Source organism: Pongo abelii, chromosome 5 (assembly GCF_028885655.2).
Source record: "Pongo abelii isolate AG06213 chromosome 5, NHGRI_mPonAbe1-v2.0_pri, whole genome shotgun sequence".
Lineage (NCBI taxonomy): Eukaryota > Metazoa > Chordata > Mammalia > Primates > Hominidae > Pongo > Pongo abelii.
Genome location: NC_071990.2, coordinates 84,945,950 through 84,970,604, shown reverse-complemented (window position 1 = coordinate 84,970,604; position 24,655 = coordinate 84,945,950). Strand labels below are relative to the sequence as shown.

Below are 24,655 nucleotides of genomic sequence, written 5' to 3'. Positions count from 1 at the left end.
GTATCAATACTGTCTACCCTAGGGTGAAAAGCAGAAGGCATTTATTCATCAGTTCCTCCCCGCACTGGTCAAGGGTTAGCCCACAGAAGTTAAGTCCCTTACACTTCCAATGTGCAAGCTTTGAGTGCTGAATGGGTTCCCTTAAGTATCAGAGAAACCCCAGGGAGTAGAAAGCAAGAGGTTCACATGCAGGCTTAAGGCAGGCACACTTTTGACTTAATCTGTGAAGCTAGTCAAAGCCTGAGCAAAATTAGTTCCAGCAGCAGTGACAAGAGTAAAAGACGAGGCCATGAACATGTGAATGTGATATAAGACAGTCCAATGGAGCACACAGAAAAATAGAGTATCAGCCATCAAAATTGGAACTAATAAAGGACCATCGGTTAGAAAATGACTCTATATGGCCTATTTATGCTTAAGACTGCAGATTGTGACTGGAAAAATACTTGTTTCTGGCTAAAAGATATTATAATCATTTTTCTTCATTAGAGTTTCTTAATACAACAAAATAGTGATATTCGTAATCCAAAACATTTAGCTTAAGAAATAATAAGCACAACTTCAAATTTCTACCTTATCGACATATTTTAATGAAGTAATTCTGTGTTCTAAGAGTTCCATTCAATAAATCAGTAATGTTCCATATAGCCCTGTCAGTAAAACTATTTGGAGGCAAACACACTCACTTTATGAATATTTATTTATAAATTAATATATTTAGAGCAATTAGTCTGCAATATTAGTCAAACTTTAATTTATTAAGTTTGAGATAAAAATAAATTGAAAATAAATTCTAATATTTTCTTCTTATATCCAATCACCTCCCCATCATCTAAGGTATGTGAATAAAAAAAAACTTAATTTTAGACTAACATTATCACATAGACACAGCTTAATAATTTGTTAATAATCAGATGAGCTTAATCCATATTTTAGATGTGCCAAAAATCACAATTTTGTATATATACGAAAAACACATATTTATACTTATTTCTCTAACTTGCTGGTGAATTCATATATGTATTACATTGATTTTATATTAATAGACATGTAGAAATTATGTGATTATCTGGGTTATGGAATTATAATCTAAAATATCAGTTTTAGACAGCACTCTGGAGCTTGAGAGAGGTCCCTTCAAGACCAACAAAAAAGCATAGAAAGAGAGCTCAAAACCATCCTTCACCTGCCTCCCAACCATTGCAACTCTGCTTTATTTGTTTTATACATTGTGCTTCTCACAAGATTTTCCTAGAAGAAAGGATTCTGAAACATATATATAACCTATGATCTTATTCTATCTAGTAACAGATTGACAGAAAGTTGGGGAAAATGGGACAGAGGTCATTTAGATTTCACCAATTTTATATGCACTCACTTGTATATGTGTGGTGTGTGTGTGCATTTGTATGCAATCTTATCAACATGTAGCTTGCTATAACTGCTACTGTATCAGGATACAGAACAATTCCATCACTACAAAGATGTCCTATGCTACCTCTTCGTATCTACAGTCACCCAGTTGATAGTTCATTGTGGTTCTAATTTGCATTCCCCTAATGATGTGGAATATCTTTGTGATGCTGAGCATCTTTTCATGTGCTTATTCACCATTTTCATATACCTTTCTCATGTCCCCTTTGGTGAAATGTCCACTTGTGTCTTTTGTCCGTTTTCTAATTGTGTATTTTGCTTTTACTATTTTGCTAGTATTCTTTATACGTTCTAGATAAAAGCCCTTTGTCAGATATGTGGTTTGCAAATATTTCATCCTAGTCTTTAGTTTGTCTTTTCCTCCTCTTACAGGGTCTTCATAGGCTGAGTTTTTCCTTGATTCATCAATTTTTGTGTTTTTACATTTTGATAATAATCATAAAACCATGTTGTTAATTATATTATTTAGAAGCATAGCCAAATTACTGACATCCTCAGTGGCCATTTACTGGATTATTAAAGAATTATTTTAAAAACAATTTCATGACTTAAATCACCATCCATGAGTTCATGATATAATTGTAAATGGGCAGCTCTGCACACCCTAGGGAAAGAGCATCTTCCTGTATTTTAGAAACATTTAAATACTTGTAAATATGACTGTATAATTTCTCAATATTCTACTATGAATTATTATTCTTTTTCTTGGGAACAACTTATAACAATAGCTTAAACTTTGACTACTACATTTCATATATAAAACAATTAAGAAAAATTTTAAGTAGTCAAAAGCAGTCAGATGTGGACAAATGAGCAGAAGTCAACAATTACTTTGACAAACAAAATAACGATGGCAATAACAAAAAAACCATTAATTTTCTTATGACTAGAATGACACGATTCCTTCAGTGTCTTCCTCATTATCCACATAAGTGAAGAGAATGCCCCCTTCTGAAAATTAGAGGTAAAGAAGCAAGCAACTGGAACTATTATGTAACTGTATCTGATTCAGTTCTTCTCCTTAATCCACTCCCACAATGTGCTAAGTTTACACCCCATTACCGTTGCAGGTCTTGGCTACAACTATACTGTTAATGTTGACTGAGTTCTCACACTGTACTGTTTGCTACGAGAAAAGGCAATATAAGGCTTGAGGTACAGTCTCCCCTTCTAGAACCTCACTAGAGAGCTGGATAAACACCAAATATAAATCAAATTTCATATCATTCTAGGAAACACAAAAAGAAACACATAATGATTGAGAAACCTGTAACAATTACGGAGAATCTAAAAGTAGGAAACTTTGATGCTACCCAGAGTGATTTAACTACCAAAGTAGCCATTTCATTGACATTTTAGATACATATTTATGATGAGAGCTAGTATTAAACGGTGTTTTAAATTATGAGTCATGAGATCAATTCATTTTATAAAAATGAATACAATAGTATACAGCACAGTGTAAACTCTCAAAAAATATTAATCATTCTTTTAATGACTATTATTTTGAAAAATGTATAACAATTCAATTGAGTACCAAAAATTTAGTGACATCCCTTCCACAATTCAGCATAACAAACTCTTGGATCCTACAAGCATAAATTTTGTAGGTTTATGCATAGAGACAAAATGATTATTCACTCTTTAGACACAGTAACATTCATCTTCCACTCCTTATACCAAAGCTCCAATTCTAACCTCAATAGGATTGAACTCTGTACCAGAGCTGCAAATAATTCTGCATGCCTTGGTGAGTGGGGATGAGAAGAGGCTGTAGAAGAGAGTAGTGCCGACCATACCATGCAAGTCCTTGTAGATATTTGGATTTTAGTACAAATACAGAGAGAAATCATTGTAGGATTTTCAGCAATGGAGTAACCTGATTTACATTTTCAAATTATCACATGTTCTATTGTGTAGACAATGGGTTAGATGAGGATAGGAGTAGAAATAGAGAAACTTGTTAGAAGGCTAATGAAGCAGTTCAGACAAGAGGAAAAGATGCCTCTGTCATTAGTAATTAAGATGTAAAATGAACAGAATAGAGACACATTTTGGAGGTAGCACCAACAAGTCTTGACGAATAAAATATGGGAGAGAGGGAACTCCCAGATTTCTGTCTTGAATGAGTAGGTGTATGGAAGTACCATGAAGTGTGACAGAATAAGAGTCCAGAAATAAGCCCTAAGAAATTCTAACATTGGCCAGGTGCAGTGGCTCACACCTGTAATCTCAACACTTTGGGAGGCCAAGGTGGGCAGATCAGGAGTTCAAGACTAACCTAACTAACATGGTGAAACTCCATCTCTACTAAAAACACAAAATTAGCCAGGTGTGGTGGTGGGCACCTGTAATCCCAGTTACTCGGGAGGCTGAGGCAGGAGAATCAGTTGAACCCAGGAGGTGGAGGTTGCAGTGAGCCAAGATCGCACCATTGTACTCCAGCCTGGGTGATAGAGCAAGACCCCGTCTCAAAAAAAAAAAAAAAAGAAAGAAAGAAAAGAAAAAGAAGAAAAGAAATTCTAACATTTAGAAGTCAGCTAGGATAGATAGAGACAGTGAAAACCCTTGAGGGGAGGCTATAAATGTGAAAGAAAAACCAAGAAAGAGAGAAGGGACAAGTGTATCAAATAGTATTGGGAGATCAAATAAAGTGCTGTCATATATGTACACTTACACACACAGAGACAGGATTAAAAGGTTTGACAAAAGGGAGGTAAAGTGGAAATAATTCCTCAGAAAAGATTGGCAAGTAAGGTGAGGAGAGAGATCATTTCAACCACTGGGAAATAATAGAATGAAGAGAATGTGTCAGAAGTGATGTTTTAGGTGGGGATGTCAAGGCATGTTCAAATGCTGTTAGGAAAAATCCCACAGCCAGCCAGAAGTCGAAGATACAGGATTAAGGGGAAATGACCAGTGGAACAAGATCAGTGAGAAGAAGAATGGGTAAAGGCTCTAGATCATATGTGGGAAGGTAAGTCTTTGATAGAAGGTGGCAGGAAGTCAACTTCTCAATAAATGGTAGCTTAAGATATTTCTTTTATTATTCATATTTGCATCATAGTCCACAGCTCCTGGTTTGTACATATTTGTATTGCAAAAAAGACTTGATGAATAAACAGTTCTAGCTAAAGATGAGGTCCTGAACTAAGTCTACCATCAGCAAAACCTGCAGCTGTTGTAGATTTTACTTACACTATGCTAAATGTTGTCCTCTGAAACTCCAGCTAATGTTGTATGCTTTGAAAAAAGAAAAGAAATAGAAGACAAAATCCAAGTCAGTAATTGTGAAATGCCAGTAAAGAATGCAGTTTTGAAAAGTAGGGGTAGCGGGAGGAGCAATAACTTAATAAGAATCTTGCTGTTTGCGTATTTTCGATTTCTTGCCCACTAGGTGGTGGAACAGAGTCCCCATCTAAACGAGAGTTTTTTTCCTCACAGGTTTGTGTTTCTCTCACAACGCCTACACAGGTCTTTGCAGGCCAAAGAAATCCAAGAAATTCAATCTCTTCAAAATTGCCCCTTGGAAAAACAGAGCGCTCGAATGACAAGTGTGGGGAAGGCGGGAGGCGAAGATGCGGAGTGCGGAAACACAAGGACCAGGGGAGCTAAACTACATTTCCCAGAAAGCCACGGGCTGGCCTACAACCACCGCGCCCCCCAAGTCCGCTGGAAGCCTCCGTCTCGCTTCTCCAGGAACCGGTTTGCCGCTGTCCCCTTTTCTAAGGAACGTAGGGAAAGCCAGGGAAGGAAAGGCATTTTACTGCAGCAACGAAGGTTTAGCCACTAGAGTGTCTTTCTGAGCCGTGGTTATTCCGACCTTCGCTTGTAAAGGCATTGGGAAACCCACGGCCCACGTGACCATCCCGGGTCATGTGACTCCAGAACCCGGCAGCTGAAGTCTGTTACTCTGACAACTAGTGGACCCGCACACCTTCCGGGAAAGCGCGGAATTCAGAGGCAGAGGTAGGTGGTAAGGTGTGAACGCTGGTTTCCCACCCAAATCGCCCTGGTCGAGGCCGTGCTTCATACTCGAGCGAAGGGCTTTAGTTTTCCAGGTCATTCCCCTTCTCCGCCCGGAGCCCACGGCAAATGCGTCTTTGTCTTCCCTCCAATTGCCGAACCCGCGCTTCTGGGGACGGGGTCGCAGCCAGGCTTGAGAAGCTTTTAGTGGAGCTCACCCTGACCAAGCTATTCAGGCCAAGACCTTAACCGCACTTACCCTGAACTGATCGAAAGTGCTAATGAGGGGAAGAGGTGTTATTCTGCACAATGGGGAGGGTATTGTCCGGGTCTGCAAGCCCTCTTCCCCTCCCCCATCTCTACAGAAGAAAGCTGGGATTTGAGCTGCTCTAGGGAGTTCAGGAGCTGGGGGTCGACCCAAGGTTGGGTTCATTACATGTCTAGGGGAACGCTTTCCGTTGCAAATCACTGGATTCTACTTGTGTTCAGCGCATAACTTTTGTCGGTCTTCCCTCGCTTCAAAAGAAACATAGTACTGATTTGTGTACTCCATTAACTTTAAGTATTCTTTACGTATTTTGACTAAATTACTAATTCTTACTAAATTCTATTTGTGTATATTTTGAAACATCCCCGTGTCTGGATACAGTCTGCTTTACGAAACTATGCAGTCTGCTTTACGAAACTATTACTATGGATTGGTAAAATAACGAGCCGAGTGATAAGGCAACACAAACTCTGTCGTGTGCTTTGCAAGAAAGAAACAGTCCTTTGGATTTGCTAACTTATAGTTTTTAAGATTCCCTGTGAGGACCTGGTTTGTGTTTGAGAGGTACTAATTAACACATGCACACAAACATAGGTTTGGGAAATATTGTAGAGACCACTCTTTAACAATTGGATGTTAACAGATGAAAACATAATTCTGAACGTTGAGTACAAGACATCCTGTCAAAGCTGCTTTTCCAAATCAGTTTGCTTACTGAATTAGGAATCTCTTGACCAGCTCTTACTGGTTAAAAAAAAAAATTGTACATATATACTGAATCATAACAAATGTCTGAAGTTTAAGTCTGGTCTTGTTCATGATGTGATGGATTTCCTCAAAAGATGTTTATGTCTCTTGTCATTTAGTGTTTCCAATGTTTGAGATACTTTAGAATGTTTGCTTTGGGAGGTCAAAATTGTTGACTATGGCTAACTATTCCCAAGAAGAGCTAGATGAAGAGTTTGAACAGTTTATGAAAGAGGTAAGTTTATATTTTTAAAAGCTATATTGTCAAATTTGTCTCAAAAGACTCATCCTTCAATTCTGTCATCTTGAAGATACAGTTAGTCCATCACCAAACTCTGAATTCCCATCATCCCTCTAGCTCTGTCCCTTTTCTGCCACTGCTAGTTCAGTGCCATCACCTCAGCTGGGCTATTGGCAGCAGTTCCCAACTCATGGCCCAGCATTCCTTTCACCACACTGCAGTCAGACTGTTCCTCCCCAGTAAAAGACTCTATTGGTCTCCCACCACGTGTAGAAAAAAATAACAAAAATAACAAACTCCTTACCATGGTTTTAAAGCCTTTCATGATTTCACTCTTACATATCTCACTGCCTTCATATCCCTCTTTCATCCACTTTATTTATTCCACAGTGGCCTTTTTTCTCTCCCAGACATTGCAAGCTCATTTCACCTTAGGAGCTTTGCACTCACTGTTCCCTCTGCCAATAATGCTCCTCCCTTACTCTTTACCTGGCTGGTGAAAATCTTAACTTAAATATCACCACTTCAGAGAGGATTCTTCTGTTTATCCAGTAAAAGGTAAACACAAAGTCACTTCTTAATCTAGCATGTATTTAATTCTTTTTATAGCACTTAGCACATTAATTATTTTTCTTGTATGGGTCTTGTTTTCTGCTTCCCATTATAAGAATGTATGCTCTGTAATGTGACGACTCTATGTTCATTGCTATTATATATCAACATGTTCACTACTGTATCTACAGTACCTAATAAATACTTAATAAATATTTGAATGAGTACATTAAATGGTTATACCACGTTCTCTGTACAGTCATGCACCTCATAAAGATGTTTTGGTCAGCAACAGACCACATATACAACAATGGTTCCGTAAGATTATAATGGGGCTGCCCTATAAAGGTGTACCTTTTTAATCTTTTGTACTATATGTTTACTTTTCTATGTTGAGTTACACAAATGCTTGCCATTGTGTTACAGTTGCCTGCAGGATTCAGTACAGTACCTGCCGAACAGCTTTGTAACCTAGGAGCAATAAGCTATACCATATAGCCTAGGTGTGGAGTAGGCTATACCATGGAGCCATCTAGGTTTGTGTAAATACACTCTGTGATGCTCCTATGATGAAATCCCATTTCTCAGAACATATCCCCATAATTAAGCGATGCATAAAACTCTATTTATATAAATGGAGGGGCCTTGTAGAGCATTCAAGAGAGTCACATTTTAAGCTATTATATGTCATACATTCTTGTTAAAAAAAAAAAGGGAGTTTAATGTGGTACAAAAAACTTCACTTTCATTATCTGTCTCATGGAAAAATAATGCCTTCTTTGTAGAATTGTTTTAAGGATTAAAAAAAAGCATCTACCAATTGCCAAGATGTAATAGGCGCTTGGAATAAGTTTCATTTACCATTTGAAAAATTGATTTTTTAAAATTTCAAATACAGACACATTTTGAAAATTAAATTTATAGGAATGATTTTTATCGTAAAAGATAGCAGAACAGGCCTTTTAGAATATGTTTTTATTCTTCCCTCATTTACCACCCTTCCAGCACACACATTCTCCAACACTCTCCTTCCCCCACCCTTCTGTCTCTGTCTCTCTTCCTCTTATATCCATCCTCAGTTGCAATGTGTCATTTTATTTTACTGTGAAAGTCATGATTTTAGAGTCATGCTAACTTTTCTCACTTTGATAAATTATTGTTCAAACAATTTATTCAAAGACATAGTTTATATATCTTTATTTTTTAGGACAGTGGTGGTAACCAGCTTTTTAAAAATAGCTTTATTGAGACATAATTCACATACCATTTAATTCACCCATTTTAAATGTGCAGTTCTGTGCTTTCAGAGTTATGTAACCATCACCACAATCAATTATAGGAATTTTTATCACCCCAGAAAGAAATCTCATATCTGTTAGTAGTTACTCCATCTCCTTGTTCCCCCTTCCCTAGCCTTAGGCAACTACTAATCTGATTTCTGTCTCTAAATGTTTGCCTGTTACAGACATTTCATAGAAATTGTATTATATATTATGGGGCCCTTTGGGTCTGGCTTCTTGTACTTAGCATGATGTTTTCGAGGTTCATCCATGTCGTAGTATATATTAACACTTCATTTCTTTTTATGGCTAAGTAATATTTCATTGTGTAGATGTACCACATTTTGTTTTTCCACCTATCAGTTGATGGACATCTGGGTTCTTTCCACTTTTTGGCAGTTACGAACAATGCTGCCATGAACAATCATGTGCAAGTTTTTGTGTGGATGTGTTTTTGTTCCTCTTGTGTATATACCAAAGAGTGAAATTGCCGTGTCATATGGTAGCTGTGTGTTTGCCTATTTTCTAAAATGACTGTGTTATTTTACATTTCCACTAGTAGTGTATTAGTTTATCAGAGTTCTAATTTCTTTTTTTTTTTTTCTTGAGACTGAGTCTTGCTCTGTTGCCCAGGCTGGAGTGCCGTGGTGCAATCTTGGCTGACTGCAACTTCTGCCTTCTGGGCTCAAGCAATTCCTATGCCTCAGCCTCCTAAATTGCTGAGATTACAGGCGCCTGCCACCACGCCCAGCTAATTTTTGTGCTTTTAGTAGAGATGGGGTTTCACCATGTTGGCCAGTCTGGTCCGAAACACCTGACCTCAAGTGATCTGCCCGCCTCGGCCTCTCAAAGTGCTGGGATTACAGGTGTGAGCCACCACACCCAGCCTAGAGTTCCAGTTTCTCCATATCCTTGCCAACAACTGTTGTATCTGAGAATCAGCTTTTTTGTTGTGTTTTATTTCTATTTATTTAATTTTTATTTATATTTATGTATATATTTATTTTTGAGACAGAGCCTTGCTCTTTCACCCAGGCTGGAGTGCAGTGGTGCAATCTTGGCTCACTGCAACCTCTGCCTCCCGGGTTCAAGTGATTCTCCTGCGTCAGCCTCCTGAGTAGCTGGGATTACAGGCACATGCCACCACGCCCAGCTAATTTTTGTATTTTTAGTAGAGACGTGGTTTCACCATGTTGGTCAGGCTGGTCTCAAACTCCTGACCTCGTGATCCGCCCACCTCGGCCTCCCAAAGTGCTGGGATTACAGGTGTGAGCCACCGTGCCTGGCCTGTTTTGTTTTATTTTTAATGAATCATATTCATTAAAAATATTTAATGAAAGTGCTGGGAAGCACTGTGGAAGGTTGTTTAAAGTAAGAACACTTATCACGTATTAGAAATCTTCATTTCTTTTTATCTTCTTTGTCATGGCCCTACAAGGTCAACATATCTATGTTACAGATAAATAAACTGAAAAAATGGGAGGAAAGAGAAATGGAACACCTCAAGGTGATATTGAAGTTTAGAGAGTAAGTGAAAAGTTATGCAGCTAACTAATTTCAGAAATTCAGGTGAGATAAGGAATATTTTTTCTTCCCTCCTGTCTTCCTACCTGGTTGTTAGTGAAGACAGTAAGTTCTTCTTGAACATTTTTAAATTGACATTCTTCAAGTCACTGAGGTAGAGTTTTTTGTTTGGCAAGTGGAAGAGTGTGTGCGTGTGTGTGTGTGTGCACGCGCGCTGTCATTTTAGAAGTTTAAAAGGTCACTCAGATAACAATATTCTAGTTGGGGAACTACATAGTATAGTGGAAAGTGGACAGGAGTTAGTCACACATGGGTTTGTCACTTTGTAACACTTACTAACAGTAGCAACTTGAGCAAGTTGCTTAGCCTCTTAGAGCTTCAGTTTCACCATGAGTAAATTTCTGCAGGGTTGTTTAAAGATTAAGTGAGTTAACCTGAGTGTGGATCCTGACATAGAGCAGGCATGTAGTAAATGTTGGTTTCTTTTCCAGAAAAAGTAATGTAGAATGAGATTGAAAAAGGATCAAGAGCAGGAAAAGTCTCCTGTTAAATAAATGGGCAAAAAGCCAAAAGCTATTAAAATAGATGGATGGGAGTAGCCACAGATCTGAAGAATAACCCAGAGGAAGTGATGCTACTAAAGTCAAGGTAGAGAGTTTCAAGAAGTAAGAGTTTAAGAGTTGATCACCAGTAGCAAATTCCATGATGTGATCAGGGAGGATAACTGACAGTGGTATTTTATTCGTGGCATTTCGGAGGCCTTTGGTGCCTGGAGGAGAGCTGTTTTGGATGGGAACCAGATTATAAAGGGTTAAGTGAACTCAAGGAGTTGGTATATCAAGGAAATGTGATAGGTAGAGTAAAAGGGATGTAGGGATAAGGAATTTTTTTGTTTTGTTCTACTTTTTTTTTCAAAGTTGAGTAGAATGCTCATTTTTTCATTCCACAATTGTGCCCGATACTGTGCTAGGCACTGGAGATGCAGTGCTGAGCAGGTGTATAATCAAAGGGAAGGGAGGGGAATAGAGAGAGAAAGGAGTGAAGATACAGACATCAAATGGGATAACCAAGGAAGGAAGAACCTAGAGAAGTTCTGCTTGGAGTGGTGGAAAGAATTGTGTTGTCTAAGAGACAAAAGAAGTGCCTTCACAAGTAAGTGTAATGGTGGAGTGAGGTGGGTAGTGTTTGAAGGTTTTTATTTCTCAGAGAAAAGGGTGACCAAGTTATTGGCTAAGGTGGTGGGTGGCTAAGGTGGGGGGTGGTATTGAGGTTAGAGCATGGGATTTAGGATTGTAGTAAAATTTGGATTGGAAGAGTAGAAAAAAGCAAATAAGCGTTTATCAATCACTGAAAAAAAAAATGCTGATTTTTCTTGGTCAATTTCATCCTCCTCTTTACACCCTGAAACTCAGTTCTTCCTTATCTTGAAATTCTGTTTCTAGAGTGGTGCTATGCAATTTTGTTCAGCGATTATTTATTCTTAAACCCTAGAGAATGTCTAGAAGACAGGATTGTATCCTCCTGTTTTTTCTTTGCTGAAAAAAATTCTTGATCAAGTTTTATGTCTTTGTTGTTATTCTCCTGGTTTACTTAATTATGAAATTGATGCTCAGAGATGTATGTCTGATTTTTAAGTTATTTTGGCCAAATATGTTTGTAGCTGTGAAATTATATGTTATTGATGAGAATGTTATTTATCTATGTGGTAGCTGAACTGTGAGCGAACTAATAGAAACATGCTTAATGATGAATCTGAGATTCTTGAATTTACACTGTATTTTCAAATTCAATATCTTATATCTAATTCAGCTTTCAGATGATTCTTTTGAAAATTCAGACAAAACAGCTAGACAATCTAAAAAAGAGATGAAGAAGAAAGATACAGTACCTTGGTGGATAACTGAAGATGATTTTAAAGATGGTAAATGTTGCTGATTTTTAGTTTCAAATTATTTGACCACAAGGGGTCAGTCAAGACTTCTGGATTTTGTTACTTCACTATAAATATACACAGAAAATAATACTAATAGGGTGGATTTTTGAAGTTTGAATTGATTTCATATAACCAGTACTTTATTATGTATTTATTATGTAATTGAAAATCTGTGTTATAACATTATCAGCTTATTTTACATGGAGATAATTTATATTTACTCAAATTAAGGTGACAATTCAGGTATATTTATTATCATGTTTAATGATAAATTGATTTAAGGTGATTTAATAAGACATTCTGGCAGTATATTAATGTCATTGTGTTGGGAAGAGTTTAACCTATAGACTTTGGTATCACAGTTTGTTAATGACAGTAGTAAAAAAAAATTTACTGCCATATGTATATATGTCTCATATATGTATGTATATGATATACCCAGGCTGAAGGGCAGTAACACAATCATAGCTCATTGTAACTTCAAATTCCTGGACTCAAGCAATCTTCCCACCTCAGCTTTCTGAGTAGCTAGGACTACAGTTACATGCCAACATGCCTGGCTAATTTTTTTTATTTCTTGTAGAGATAAGGTCTCTCACTATGTTGCCAGGCTGATCTCGAACTTGCCTCAAGCAGTCCTGCCACCTTGGCCTCCCAAAATGCAGGGATTACAAGTATAAGCCACCACACCTGGCCTGATAGGTTTACTATACATGATACTGCCGTATCTGTAAACAACCCCGACTGCTTCTATTTCAGTACCTACATTCACACCATTTGTGGATCAGTGTTAAGCACAATTTTGTAAAATGATAGAATTTCTGTATCTCTAGGGAAAAAATTTGCATATGGGCTTTTGGTTCCTCACCCCCCTCATGAAAATTGAGCCTGATTTCATGTCATAATTAAGATTCTGCATGATCTGACTGGAACCCTGCCTTCTCGTGTGCTCTAGCCATAGTTAATCATTCCTCATCTCCTGGAAACACCATAGGCCTCCCTGCCTCTATGCGTTATCTCATGCTTCCTTGCCATTAGAATGCCTTTCCTCTCATCCATCCTTCTTGCCTAATAAAGCCTAGCATCACCACTTTTTGCAGTCCTTCACTCTGTCTTCTAGCTCTCTTGTCATCAAGTAGTTTCTCCTTCATTTTGATGTCAGAACACCATAGTGACACTTACACATTGTGTTGATAGTTGTAACTTATAGGACAACTCCTGAGGTTGGGAGATTTGCGAGGGTAGGAAACACTTCTTTGTCCTGGTATCCCCTGACCCTCAACATTAAGTGATAAATTTGTTTAATAAATGCATGTTAAAGTAGATTTGACAGTTACGTCTCTGTTCTTTTTAATACTGTAGTTTAAAGAAATTCCTTATTGAAAAATTCAATGCATTTTTTAGAAATTCTTATGCAATATGCTGAACTTTGTAGTGAAGAATTATGTTTTAGACTCTCTCCCTGCTTTTAATGCTTGAAAAGGATATTATAAGATGAAGTACTGTTGGAATTGTTGACAAAGATTTGGGACACAAAGCCTTTTGTCTAGAAGGTAATGAATCAGAGCAGATATATACAACCTAATCCTACAGGAAAAGAATAGCTCCTAGACCAAAAATACTCACATGTAACCTGATTGATGGTATTAATAATTTTTTTAAATGTATCAAAAATAGATTTGATTAGTAAAAGAAGTAAAGAAGGATAGTCAAGAAGCAAACTTTGGCAATGTCAGCTTAAACAGAGGGAGGTTTCCCTGCCCACGGAAATAACCTGGTCCCTGATTCAAGCAAATGTTTACTGAGTTTGTATTATGTTCTAAATACTAGGCATTAGCATAAAAAGGCAAGACATGATTCCTGTATCAAGAGTGTAGAACCTTCTCAGGGAGAATTCAACACTCCTCTTGAGAAGAGGAATGCATTACTAATCTTAAGACAGGTACCATTAAACATCAACAGTGAGCAACTTTTACATTATAATTTTGCTTATTTCCCAGTTGCCATAGGAATAAAATGTTCGGCTTAGAAGGTGAAATTATCTCATCCTCTTGCTGATTGTATTCTTTATTGTAAATAACTAAACTGGATCTTCGTTTCTGTTACATTAATCTCTTGTGAGCTTGGTTAGTGTGAGCTACAACCTCAAGTCATGCTTTAGAGCCAGGGTGAGACCCTGGACATGTTGCCACCACAGCACACCAACCTTGGCATATACTTTTTCATTTGAAGCGTCTATGAATCTCTGTCTTGATTTTTTACAACTTAGGGAGGTTATTATTTGATCCAGTAAAACCATTATTCACAGAAAGGCATAAAATAAATTGATTCTTAGCTTTTTCCAAGTGGACACTAATTAGGAAATTGAAGTCAAAATTCATGACTTCTTAATAAGGCTTCCTTCTACCAAAAGTGATATTTTTTCTAATCTTCATAAATATGAAGATATAGCACACATTTTCAGTCTTCTGGTTTTTGAAGAAAACAAAGAACAAAAGAATATTAAAAAGCAAAAAACAAACCTTTTCCATATATCAGTTTTTTACAACAAACATATACTATTAAAATAAGGAAATTTTGATACTGTATAACTTTACCAGTTTTTTCTAGTGCTCTTGGAATACAGAGCAAGACCCTGTGCCTGGCCTATGAGGACGAGCATGGTCCAACCATTGACTTCCTGCTCTGGGCTTATTTCCTTTTAGGCTTACGCTTACCATCTGGGTCCAGCCTCACTGGCCTTTTTGCATCTGCAAATGTGGCCTGCCCCTCCCATTGTCACACTTCTGTACCTATTGTGTCCCCTGCCTGTATTGGTCTCCCTGGCCTAGTTCACCTAATTATTTCCTGGTCTTTCTTCACACCTTAGCAGAAATGTTACTTCCTCATGGAAATATTCTTGGATTTTCCTGTCTTGGTATACCCCCCAATTAACCTTATATAATTCCTTCAAAGCAGAGTTGTAATTCACATTTAACTTTGCTCTGTGAACACTGCTGCTTCTCTAGTAACCTCCAATGGTTACTATTTTCTTTGCCCCGTCTCTTGTTCCATTAGACTTGGAAAAGGAGTAGGTTATTGTTCATTGCTGTTTCTAGACCATTCTCCTTCCAATCTCCTTATGAACCTTGCTATCAGACCACCTATCTACTATGTCTCTTTGTTGCAGTTATCTACCGAACTCCGGGTTATTCCTCCTCATTCCTCAAAGATTTTAACTTCTGTTTCACTGTGAGTCTCCAATTCTCTTGTCTAATTATTGGTGACTACATTAACTACATAGCTAATGCCTCTAATAACATGACTTCTGAGTTCCTTAAACTTCTTTACACCAAAAAATCTTGCCTGCCACATCATAGCCACCTCTTCCCTCTAATAGATTCTCATTTCACTTGTTATAAAAGCTAATGACCTTCAAGCTACCACCCATGCCAGTTCTGCACCCTGACTTTTTTGGCCTCCCAACTTAGACTACCTTTCCCTTGCTTATGCCCGTATCACTACACTGGCCTCCTTTCTCTTCACACATGCCTGGGCATTTTCCTGGCTTAGAGGCTATACACTGCTTTCCTCCTCCTTAAACACTCTTCCCCCATGTATTCATGTGGATTGGTCCCTCACCCCGACCAAGCCATAGCTCACGTGTTAACTTTTCAGTGAAGGCCTTCCTGACCATCCTGTTTAAAGTTGTAGTGCCCTCCATTCCTGCATTCTCTGTTCCTCTTTCTTGTTTTATTTTTCTTCTTGGCACTTAACTGTTTTCTAATGTACTATTTAATTGCAATGTGCTTATTTATTTTACTTATTGCCGCCCTCAAATCACATGAATGAGCAGGGATTTTTGTCTTTTTTGTTCACTGATAAAGCCTCAGCATTTAGACCAATGCCTGGTGTGTAGCAGGCACCCATAAATATTTGCTGTTGATTGTCTCTTCCTGTTAGATTTTAACCTTCGTGATGGTAAAGGACTTCATTGTATAGCTGGCACTAACAATGTTCTAGGCACATGGTTCGTCAAAAAATTTGAATAAAATAAATAATACTCAGAACCGTTGCTACATAAACATAAGTTATACTTTTTTACCCAGGATTCATAGAACATTTTTGAAACTTTTTATTATAAAAAAATTCAAACGTATACATAAGTACCACATACTCCCATGTACCCATTGCCTAGCTGCAACAGTTGTTACTAACTCATGGTCAATCATTTTTCATGAATATTCTCTCTTATTCTCCACTTTCTGACACTCAGGATTATACTGAAACAAATCTCTAACAGCATATCAGTTCTCTCCACATATATTTCAAAGTATCTCTTAAAATAAGTACTCTGTTTTTAAAATATAACCATAATAATATTTTCTAAGAAATATCTATAATAATTTCCTAGTATCATCAAATATCTAATCAGTCATAAAACACTTTTAATATGCTTAATATATATTAGCCTTAGAGAAAATTTCAAATTCCTGAATGCTGTGAGAGACTATAATACCCTCCCGTCCCCAACAATATGCACATAACCTGGCATGAGAACCTCTCCTGCAGTGAGCCACTGATTCCATTATTTTAGAAATAATGACTTTGAAAGAGCTTTTACTATTTCCATCTATTTTTTGAAATGATATTTACACTAACAAAGGCTTCTGTCTAACCTAGTAGGTTTTTAATTGTACCTACTTTGCCCCCTTGTATTTTTTTATACTAATTCATGCCACCCACAGTCTATTTCCAATAGTGTTAAGAGTTCAGCACCAAAAACTCTCTGAGAAATGTAAAGAACAGAGGGAATAAGGCAGAAGATATTCTTTAAAGTGGCATGGTATACTGTATTAAGTACTTGTAATTACTTCAAAGTAATTTTAAAACATTTTGTCTCATGGTGCAACTCTTTGAAGTATTCTATTTAGTATGATACAGTGCCACCAAATAGAATTATAATCTTTCTTTTGTGAGTGTTAGGTCTGATGGATTTTTATTTAATAGAGCAGATTTATTTTGTAGCTATGTGCACAAAATTAGCATAACATTATTATTGTGTTGTCATAGTGGTCAAAACAATTCTTTGAACATAAATCTTCATCTGTATTAAATTGTGTTCCTAGGACTGCTTGGAACAAATGTGAGCTATTTGAAAACAAAGAAGACTTCTCAGCCTGTTATGGAAATAGAAGAGGAATCTGCTGAAAAGATTCAATTTCTTAAGAGCAGTGGAACCTCTCTCTTAAGTACTGATAGCTTAGAAACAAATGGTAAGAAATGCAAGGGATATGAGTTGGTAAATTATTGTTATGCTTATATTCAGAATTACAAAAATTAACTATCTTGAAGCCTTCTTTATTGAAGCAGGTAGACAGATTTAATATCTTCCTAGAGATTTAGAATTATTCTAGAGAAGCTTTAAACCTTACATATTATTAATATGAATTCATATTTGATGAGTGAGAGAGTAAATATTTGTAAAATTTTTTAAATTTACTACATAATGTCAATAAATGCATCATTCAAATCAATGTTTTCAAAATTCTGTATATTACTAAAATATATTTGTGCTTTCCATTTAAAACTAGTAGTTTCTGAGCTCAACCATAGTATTCTCGGAGTGGGATTGGACACATTAGAAGAACAAGAGGAGAAAGAACAATTTTTTGCCAGGCTTGAGAAAGGCTTGACATCTTCCATTGATTATTCGAGATTAAATAAGGAATTGGATTCTAATGACTCTACACATTTTAAAGCTTTACATAGGTAAAGTACAGTGTAAACTATTAATGATTTTTATGATTTCTATGTTTTTGGAAGGCTGATATATGTGTGATTTTAAATAGGTAAACATAACAGGCAAAATTAAATCTTATTTTTTAAATCTATTATCTGTTCATTTTATAGTTAGGGTTTTTCTTATGTGTGAATAGAATATGTTTCTTTGTATTTGAGAGCCCATGCTGCCTCCACAATCTGAAATTTCATGCTATTGAGACTAATGGTACATTGCCAAGAAGTCCTTACTAGGAAAGTAATTTATTAAGTCATTTTCCACAGACAAATAAGACAGTCTAGGTTACTATTGTAAACTTAGGGGAAAAAATAACAGAAAGAGAAGTGGGAACCAAGGAGCAAAGACAAGTTTGATCTGTGTCTTAACCTCTGTATGGTTGACCCTGATGGTTATCGGGAAACCTCATTTATTCTAGAAATCCCACTAGTTCACTGAGCTGGTCCTCTCTTTATTACACTAGACCATTGCCATTCTCAAGACCTTTGAAACCTGAGGTCTTTAATGCCCTTATTTAGTTATCCATGTAATTCTTAAAATTATGAATGGAAAGCAGATTACAATTTTATTTAGGATTTTGAGATCACAAAGGTATAATTAAGGGTCAGGAGAATCATAATCTCTGATTATTAGAGTGCCTAGGCTCTGCAGGATGATTAGTTTTTTATAGACAGTGGATAAAGAAATGCATTTACCGTCATGAACTTTGCGGGGTCTGAGATTTTTACCCTACTTGGTAAGCTAACAAGCTAGCCTTCCTGTTTTATGATGTTGACAATAGACAGAATATTCCTGGATCAGAATTAAAGAACAAAAGCAGTACCTGAGTGTCACATTTGTTCGCATTGGTTCCCCATGCCCTATGATTATGCTGAGGGCAAGGCAAAGGATCCATAATGAATGTATGCACACACAGTGGGCTGTGTTACAGAAGAGGAACACTGAGCTTGGAAAATGTATTATTTTTTTTTTTTTTTTTTTTTTTTTGAGACGGAGTCTCGCTCTGTCACCCAGGCTGGAGTGCAGTGGCGCGATCTTGGCTCACTGCAAGCTCCACTTCCCATGATCACGCCGTTCTCCTGCCTCAGCCTCCTGAGTAGCTGGGACTACAGGCGCCTGCCACCACGTCCGGCTAATTTTTTGTATTTTTTAGTAGAGACGGGGTTTCACCGTGTTAGCCAGGATGGTCTCGATCTCCTGACCTTGTGATCTACCTGCCTCGGCCTCCCAAAGTGCTGGGATTACAGGCATGAGCCACCGCGCCCAGTGAAAATATATTTTATAGTAAGTGGAAACAAGCCTGCTCTTTGTTTGGTCGGAAATGTTACCCAAATGGCATGGTGAAAAATGATCAGCATCTTGCACTCTTGGCATATTCAGCAAGAATGTGCAGGGACACTCAGGGCCTATGGTCATTGCCTCTCCCAACTGTGTCAATACAGATTAAGCATGCGCGGGTTTGTGGGCCACAACTTTTTGCCACTTTGCTACATTTTTTAACTTTTTTCTTATTTCTTAACAGTATTCTTAACTATTGATATTTCTGCTGTAGAACAGGCCAAAGTACAGAATAGCATTGAACATGCAATATTAGGTGTTTGTAGCTCTCATCATTATTATATAGTCTTATAGTTTCTCTGACGATCTCACTAAAGAGGGTTGATAGACTGAAAAGGTAGAACTGATTCCTGATTTGAGAGAAAGCAGTATATGAACTAATACATCCAGTATAATTAAATCATACTCAAGCTCCTTTGTCCCCTTGCTTAGGTTTTGTTTTAAGGCTCCTATTCAGCTTCTGTTTCAGGGTTAAATTGCTTATTAGCATGTAAGTGCTGACCTTAGCATTTTTTTTCTGGCTTTCATATGGACTTCACTGGTTCTCATAGCTTGTGATCAATTTCTAATCTTTAGTGTAGAAGGGATATCTAGGGTCATAAGATAATATTTGTACATGTAAATGCACGTAGTAATAAAATTGTGTATATTTAAGAAATAGGGCATCTTTTTCCTTTGTATTACTTTTAAGCTACAATTAATCATATGCTTCGAAGATGCTTTATTTTCAAAACGTTTTCCTTAAAGCTCCCAAATTTTTAGCTTTTGATAGAACAAGAGGACTTGAGAGAGGACATGTATAATTTTAGGGATTTTTAAAAAAGGTATACAGAAAGAATTGCATGAGAATATGTTTTTAACATGTAATGCTAAATTAAATAAATATTTTTTCCAGTAATCAAGCCAACACAGAACTAACTGATGATGAACATGAGAATGAATCGAAACATGAAGAACTGGCAGGTAATTTCATTGGTTCTTAAATTTATAATATTCGAAAAGATAATATAGCTTTTAATAAAGACATTGATAAGAAAAATAATTAAAAGGAAAATCATATTGTCTCAGAGCTTTGAATAGATAGAGTGGGTTTGCCTGTGTTATAAACTGAGCTGCTAAGAAATTGTTAAAAGTGAACTGCCTCATTTGTTGAGAGTGGGCAGTGAACCACTTGGGAAGAAAGAAAAAAGGATTTTTGTGCCAGGATTGTGGGCATCTCTGAAGACAGGGCAGAGACCTCCAAAGCATGGTGGTGTAGAGGTGTACCTTTTCCCACCTTTTGACTTTTAATGCATGTGTGTTTTTATATTTAAAATGTTTTTTTCATAGACTGCATATAGCTGGTTTTAGCATTTTTGTTCAATCTGACAGTCTCTGCCTTTTAATTGATGTGTTTTTACCCTTTACAGCAATGTATTTATTGATATAGTTGTTTACTGTTTTGCCATTTGTTCTCTTTTCATCTCTTTGTTTTTGTCGCTTTTGTCCTTCCTTCTATTGTATTATGTATAGTATTCCATTTTATTCTTCTTTTGGCTTTTTAGCTATTCTTCATTGTATTTTTTTCTTAGTTGCCCTGTGAGTCACAATATATGTCTTTACCTTATTACAGTCTACTTTCAAATAACGTTATATCACTATCTTTATATGAACTTTAACAACAATAAACTCTCCTCAACCATTTTGCTATTTTTGTCAACGTTTTTCTTCTACATGTCTTAAAAACACCACAGTGCATTATTATTGTTGTTGTTAAAGCAATCAATTATCATTTAAAAGTACTTTTAAGGAATATAATAAATAGATATTTATGTAAAAATGTGTATTTATCCATATATTTACCATTCCCAGTGTTTTGTGTTCCATTGCGTATATTTGAATTTATCTCAAATTATTTTTCTTCAACACAAAGAGCCTCCTTTCACATTTCTTGTAGTGCAGGTTACTGCTAGGAACAAGTTCTCTCAGCTTTTGTTTGTCTGAAAATATACTCTGCCTTTGTTTTTGAGGAATACTTTTACTTGATATAGAATTTTATTTAGTGTTTGTTTTTCCTTCGGGCAGTTTAATGATTTTATTCTATTGTCTTTTGACCTTATTTCTCATGAGAAGTTTCTGGTAATTCCTATTATTGTGATTTTGTATATATCATGTCTTTTTTTTCTCTATTTTCAAGGTTTTATCCTTGTTTTTTGGCAGTTTGGCTATGGTGTGTCATGGTATGCTTTTCTTATATTTATTCTGTTCAGAGTTGGTTGAGCATCATTGATCTATGGATTTATAGTTTCCATCAAAATAAAAAATATTTTGGCCATAAATTCTTAAAATATTAATAATAATGCTGCTTTCCGCTTCCTGCCCTCTGACCCTAATTATGTTAGAATGCTAAGCTTTGTTTTATGGGTCACTAAGACTATTCCATTTTTTAAAATCTTTTTTTCTTTTTGTGCTTCACTGTTCACAATAGAACAGTTCCTATCACTGTTGTTTTTCTTCAAGTTACTGGTCTTTTTCCTTTCTTTCATCTGCTATTAATCCCTTTTTTTTTTTTTTTTGAAACAGAATCTTGCTCTGTTAGCCAGGCTGGAGTGCAGTGGTGCAACCTCAGCTCACTGCAAGCTCCGCCTCCCGGGCTCACGCCATTCTCCTGCCTCAGCCTCCTGAGTAGCTGGGATACAGGCACCCGCCACCACACCTGGCTAATTTTTTGTATTTTTATTAGAGACGGGGTTTCACTATGTTAACCAGGATGGTCTCGATCTCCTGACCTCGTGATCCGCCCGCCTTGACCTCCCAAAGTGCTGGGATTACAGGCATGAGCCACCATGCCTGGCCCAATCCCATCCATTCTTTTTTTTCTTTCACTCTAACAGTTCATTTTGGATCTTTGTTTTAAAATTCTTTAGTATTTTTCTTCATTATGTTCATTTGTTTCAAGTCCTTAATATTAAACATATTTTACAGATCTCAGTATTTGTTCATTTCTGTGGCTCTTTTCTGTTGGCTATTTAGTTTCGTGACACTTTTTCCTGCCTCTTAGAAGTCTAGCAATTTTTTATTGGATATTGGGTATTGTGAATTTTATGTTATTCAGTGTCTGGATTTTATTTTCTTCTTTTGAAGAGTATTATTGAGCCTTGTCTGGTAAGTAGTTGATGCTACCACTTGATTTTTTTCAAGGCGTTTCTTATGCTTTGTTAGCGGAAGTCTAGAGTAGCTCTAGTAACCTCTAACCCTACTGCTAAGGCACATCCCAATGCCGCTAGTGATCAATGAGGACTCTCCACTTAAACAGATTAGAGTTCGAAAGTCTCCCTGTCTTGTATGAACTGTGAGAATTGTCTAACTTACACCATCCCGCTTGTTCTTGGCTCGTTTTATGCATTAACAGCTTAGTATTCAGCAAAGACTCAAGGGCACCCTATGCAGATTTCTGGGGCTTTGTTTTTACTTAGGCACCTCCTCTCTTGATTACTGTCTTATATTTTCTAAATTGCCTCAGCCTTTCTGAACTTATCTCGCTCTCTTCTACTCAGTGAGACTGTCCCAATCTCCCTGCCCCTGCTCAGTACTTCAGAATGTATGTGCCTTCAGGTAATTGTAGGCTAGCTCACTTGTTTTCTTAGGAAGCACATTTTTTTGCTGCCAGTTGTCTAATATCTGAAAATAGTTGTTTTATATATTGTGTTGTTTACAAAGAAAGTACAATCCCTTTAACTCCAACATGGCAGAGGAGAGAGTCCTCTAGATTGGCAAAAAATTAAAAATTTGCAGCTAAGTTTGCCAACAAAAGATGAAAAATGTCTTCCAAAAGGATCTTTTACATGGCATATGGTTTATCTGAGCTTTAAGAACATTTTTATTTCTGAAAATAACATTTTTGAAGTTACAAGGATAGAGAACCATAGAAACCCAGTAACTTGAATATGTAACATCTACCTGCGAAAAAGGTCAGAGTGGTACAAGTAAATATTCTGATTGTTTTCCGAACAATGTAGAAGAGCCTAGATATTATCTCTGATGTTTCTCATATAAGAATCACCCTCTCAAATTAGTTTTACTCTTTCATTTTTATATAAACTTAATTTGCCTTGATGTTTGTTCCTGAAATCTCTGACATGTGCTGTTTTCCCTTTCTTTGTTTCTTGTCTCTCATTTGTCTCTGTGTCTACTAATGACACTTCCTTCTTACTTCAAACATACTTTATTCATGACAGGTTTCTGGGGAGGAAGTCAGTCATTCATGTGCTGGATGCTAGTATTTGCCTGTAAGCTGTTTAGTTACTAAATGAAAATAATAAAATGTAGTTTTGATGAATGCTTATTAGATTGGCACTTTTCCCAATCAGAAATAATACTTGGCTGTATTAACTTTTGATTTAGATTAAGTACAAGAGTAGCTATAATAGGCCGGGTGCAGTGGCTTGCGCCTGTGATCCCAGCACTTTGTGAGGCCAAGGCGGGTGGATCACCTGACATCAGGAGTTTGAGATCAGCCTGGCCAACATGGTGAAACCTGTCTCTACTAAAAATACAAAAAATTAGCCGGGCCTGGTGGCGGGCACCTGTAATTCCAGCTACTCAGGAGGCTGAGGCAGGAGAATTGCTTGGACCCAGGAGGCAGAGGTTGCAGTGAGCCGAGATCGTGCCATCGCACTCCAGCCTGGGCAACAAGAGCAAAACTCTGTCTCAAAAAAAAAAAAAAAAAAAAAAAAAAGTAGCTATAATAATATTAACAGCAATAATTACTATAAACATTATAGCTAACACTTATATACAGTGCATATTACATATCAGCCACCGTTCTGAACACTTTAACTCTTAATCATCTCAGCAATCTTTTGAGAAAAGTACTATTATCCCCAATTTACAGATGGAAAAAGTGAAGCAAAGGGAGTTTGTGGCCTGCCAGTGGCTCTACAGCTGAAAGTAGTGGAACCAGGAATTGAATTCAGGCCTTCTGGCTCCAGGTCATGCTCTTAAGCACTATACCATACTGCCTGAACTGTTTCTAACACTTCCTTTACGCAGTCACACACACACCACAGCGCCTCCCATTATTTCCCAAATCCTAAGTAGTTGTCCAAGTTCAATGTCATATTCTCCCATATCTCCTCTTTCCTTGTTCATCATCTTTTCTTAAGCAAGTCTAATCTCGAGGGTCACTTAAAATTCGGTGGTTCCCACCTAGACTACTAAAGTCTTAATCATCTTGTATTGGTCTCAGCACTTAGAAGTGTGCCTAATACAAAGTAATTACTTATAACTGTCTTGTGATTTTAACTATATGTCTACTGATATTAGAAAATCCCAAGCAGTGTTCTTTCTCATGTGGAAGAGAAACAAAAGTGAACTTCTCAGCCTCAGAATACAAATATTGACATAGTTAACCAACTAACCTAGTTTATCTACCTAAGTTACAATACACATGCTGTTCCAAGCTCATATTTCTTATGAACTAAAATGTAGATGTTTCTGTAGCCAGATCTCACTGGAAGCATCCCTGTTTCACTCCCAAACCCTCTCAAATTCATTTCTTAACTTCCAGTGTTAATTACACACAAGTTGTCTTCGTCTTCATTCTAAGAAAAGA

General features: G+C 36.9%; 1 protein-coding gene across 3 annotated transcripts in view; it reads left to right on the top strand.

The window, feature by feature from the left end:
- The first annotated feature begins 5,126 nt into the window (after positions 1-5,126).
- Positions 5,127-24,655, top strand: part of CEP162 (centrosomal protein 162) — a 104,108-nt gene continuing 84,579 nt past the window's right edge. The window contains exons 1-6 of one of the 3 annotated variants that reach the window (XM_054557825.2): positions 5,127-5,403; positions 6,535-6,650; positions 11,822-11,933; positions 17,054-17,200; positions 17,522-17,696; positions 19,958-20,025. In XM_054557825.2, the coding sequence (XP_054413800.2) occupies positions 6,594-6,650; positions 11,822-11,933; positions 17,054-17,200; positions 17,522-17,696; positions 19,958-20,025 (559 nt within the window). In that variant the 5' untranslated portion in view covers positions 5,127-5,403; positions 6,535-6,593. Of the gene's footprint in view, positions 5,404-6,534; positions 6,651-11,821; positions 11,934-17,053; positions 17,201-17,518; positions 17,697-19,957; positions 20,026-24,655 lie in introns of those variants that run through there. The other 2 variants (XM_024249102.3, XM_054557826.2) reach the window with 2 other exon arrangements.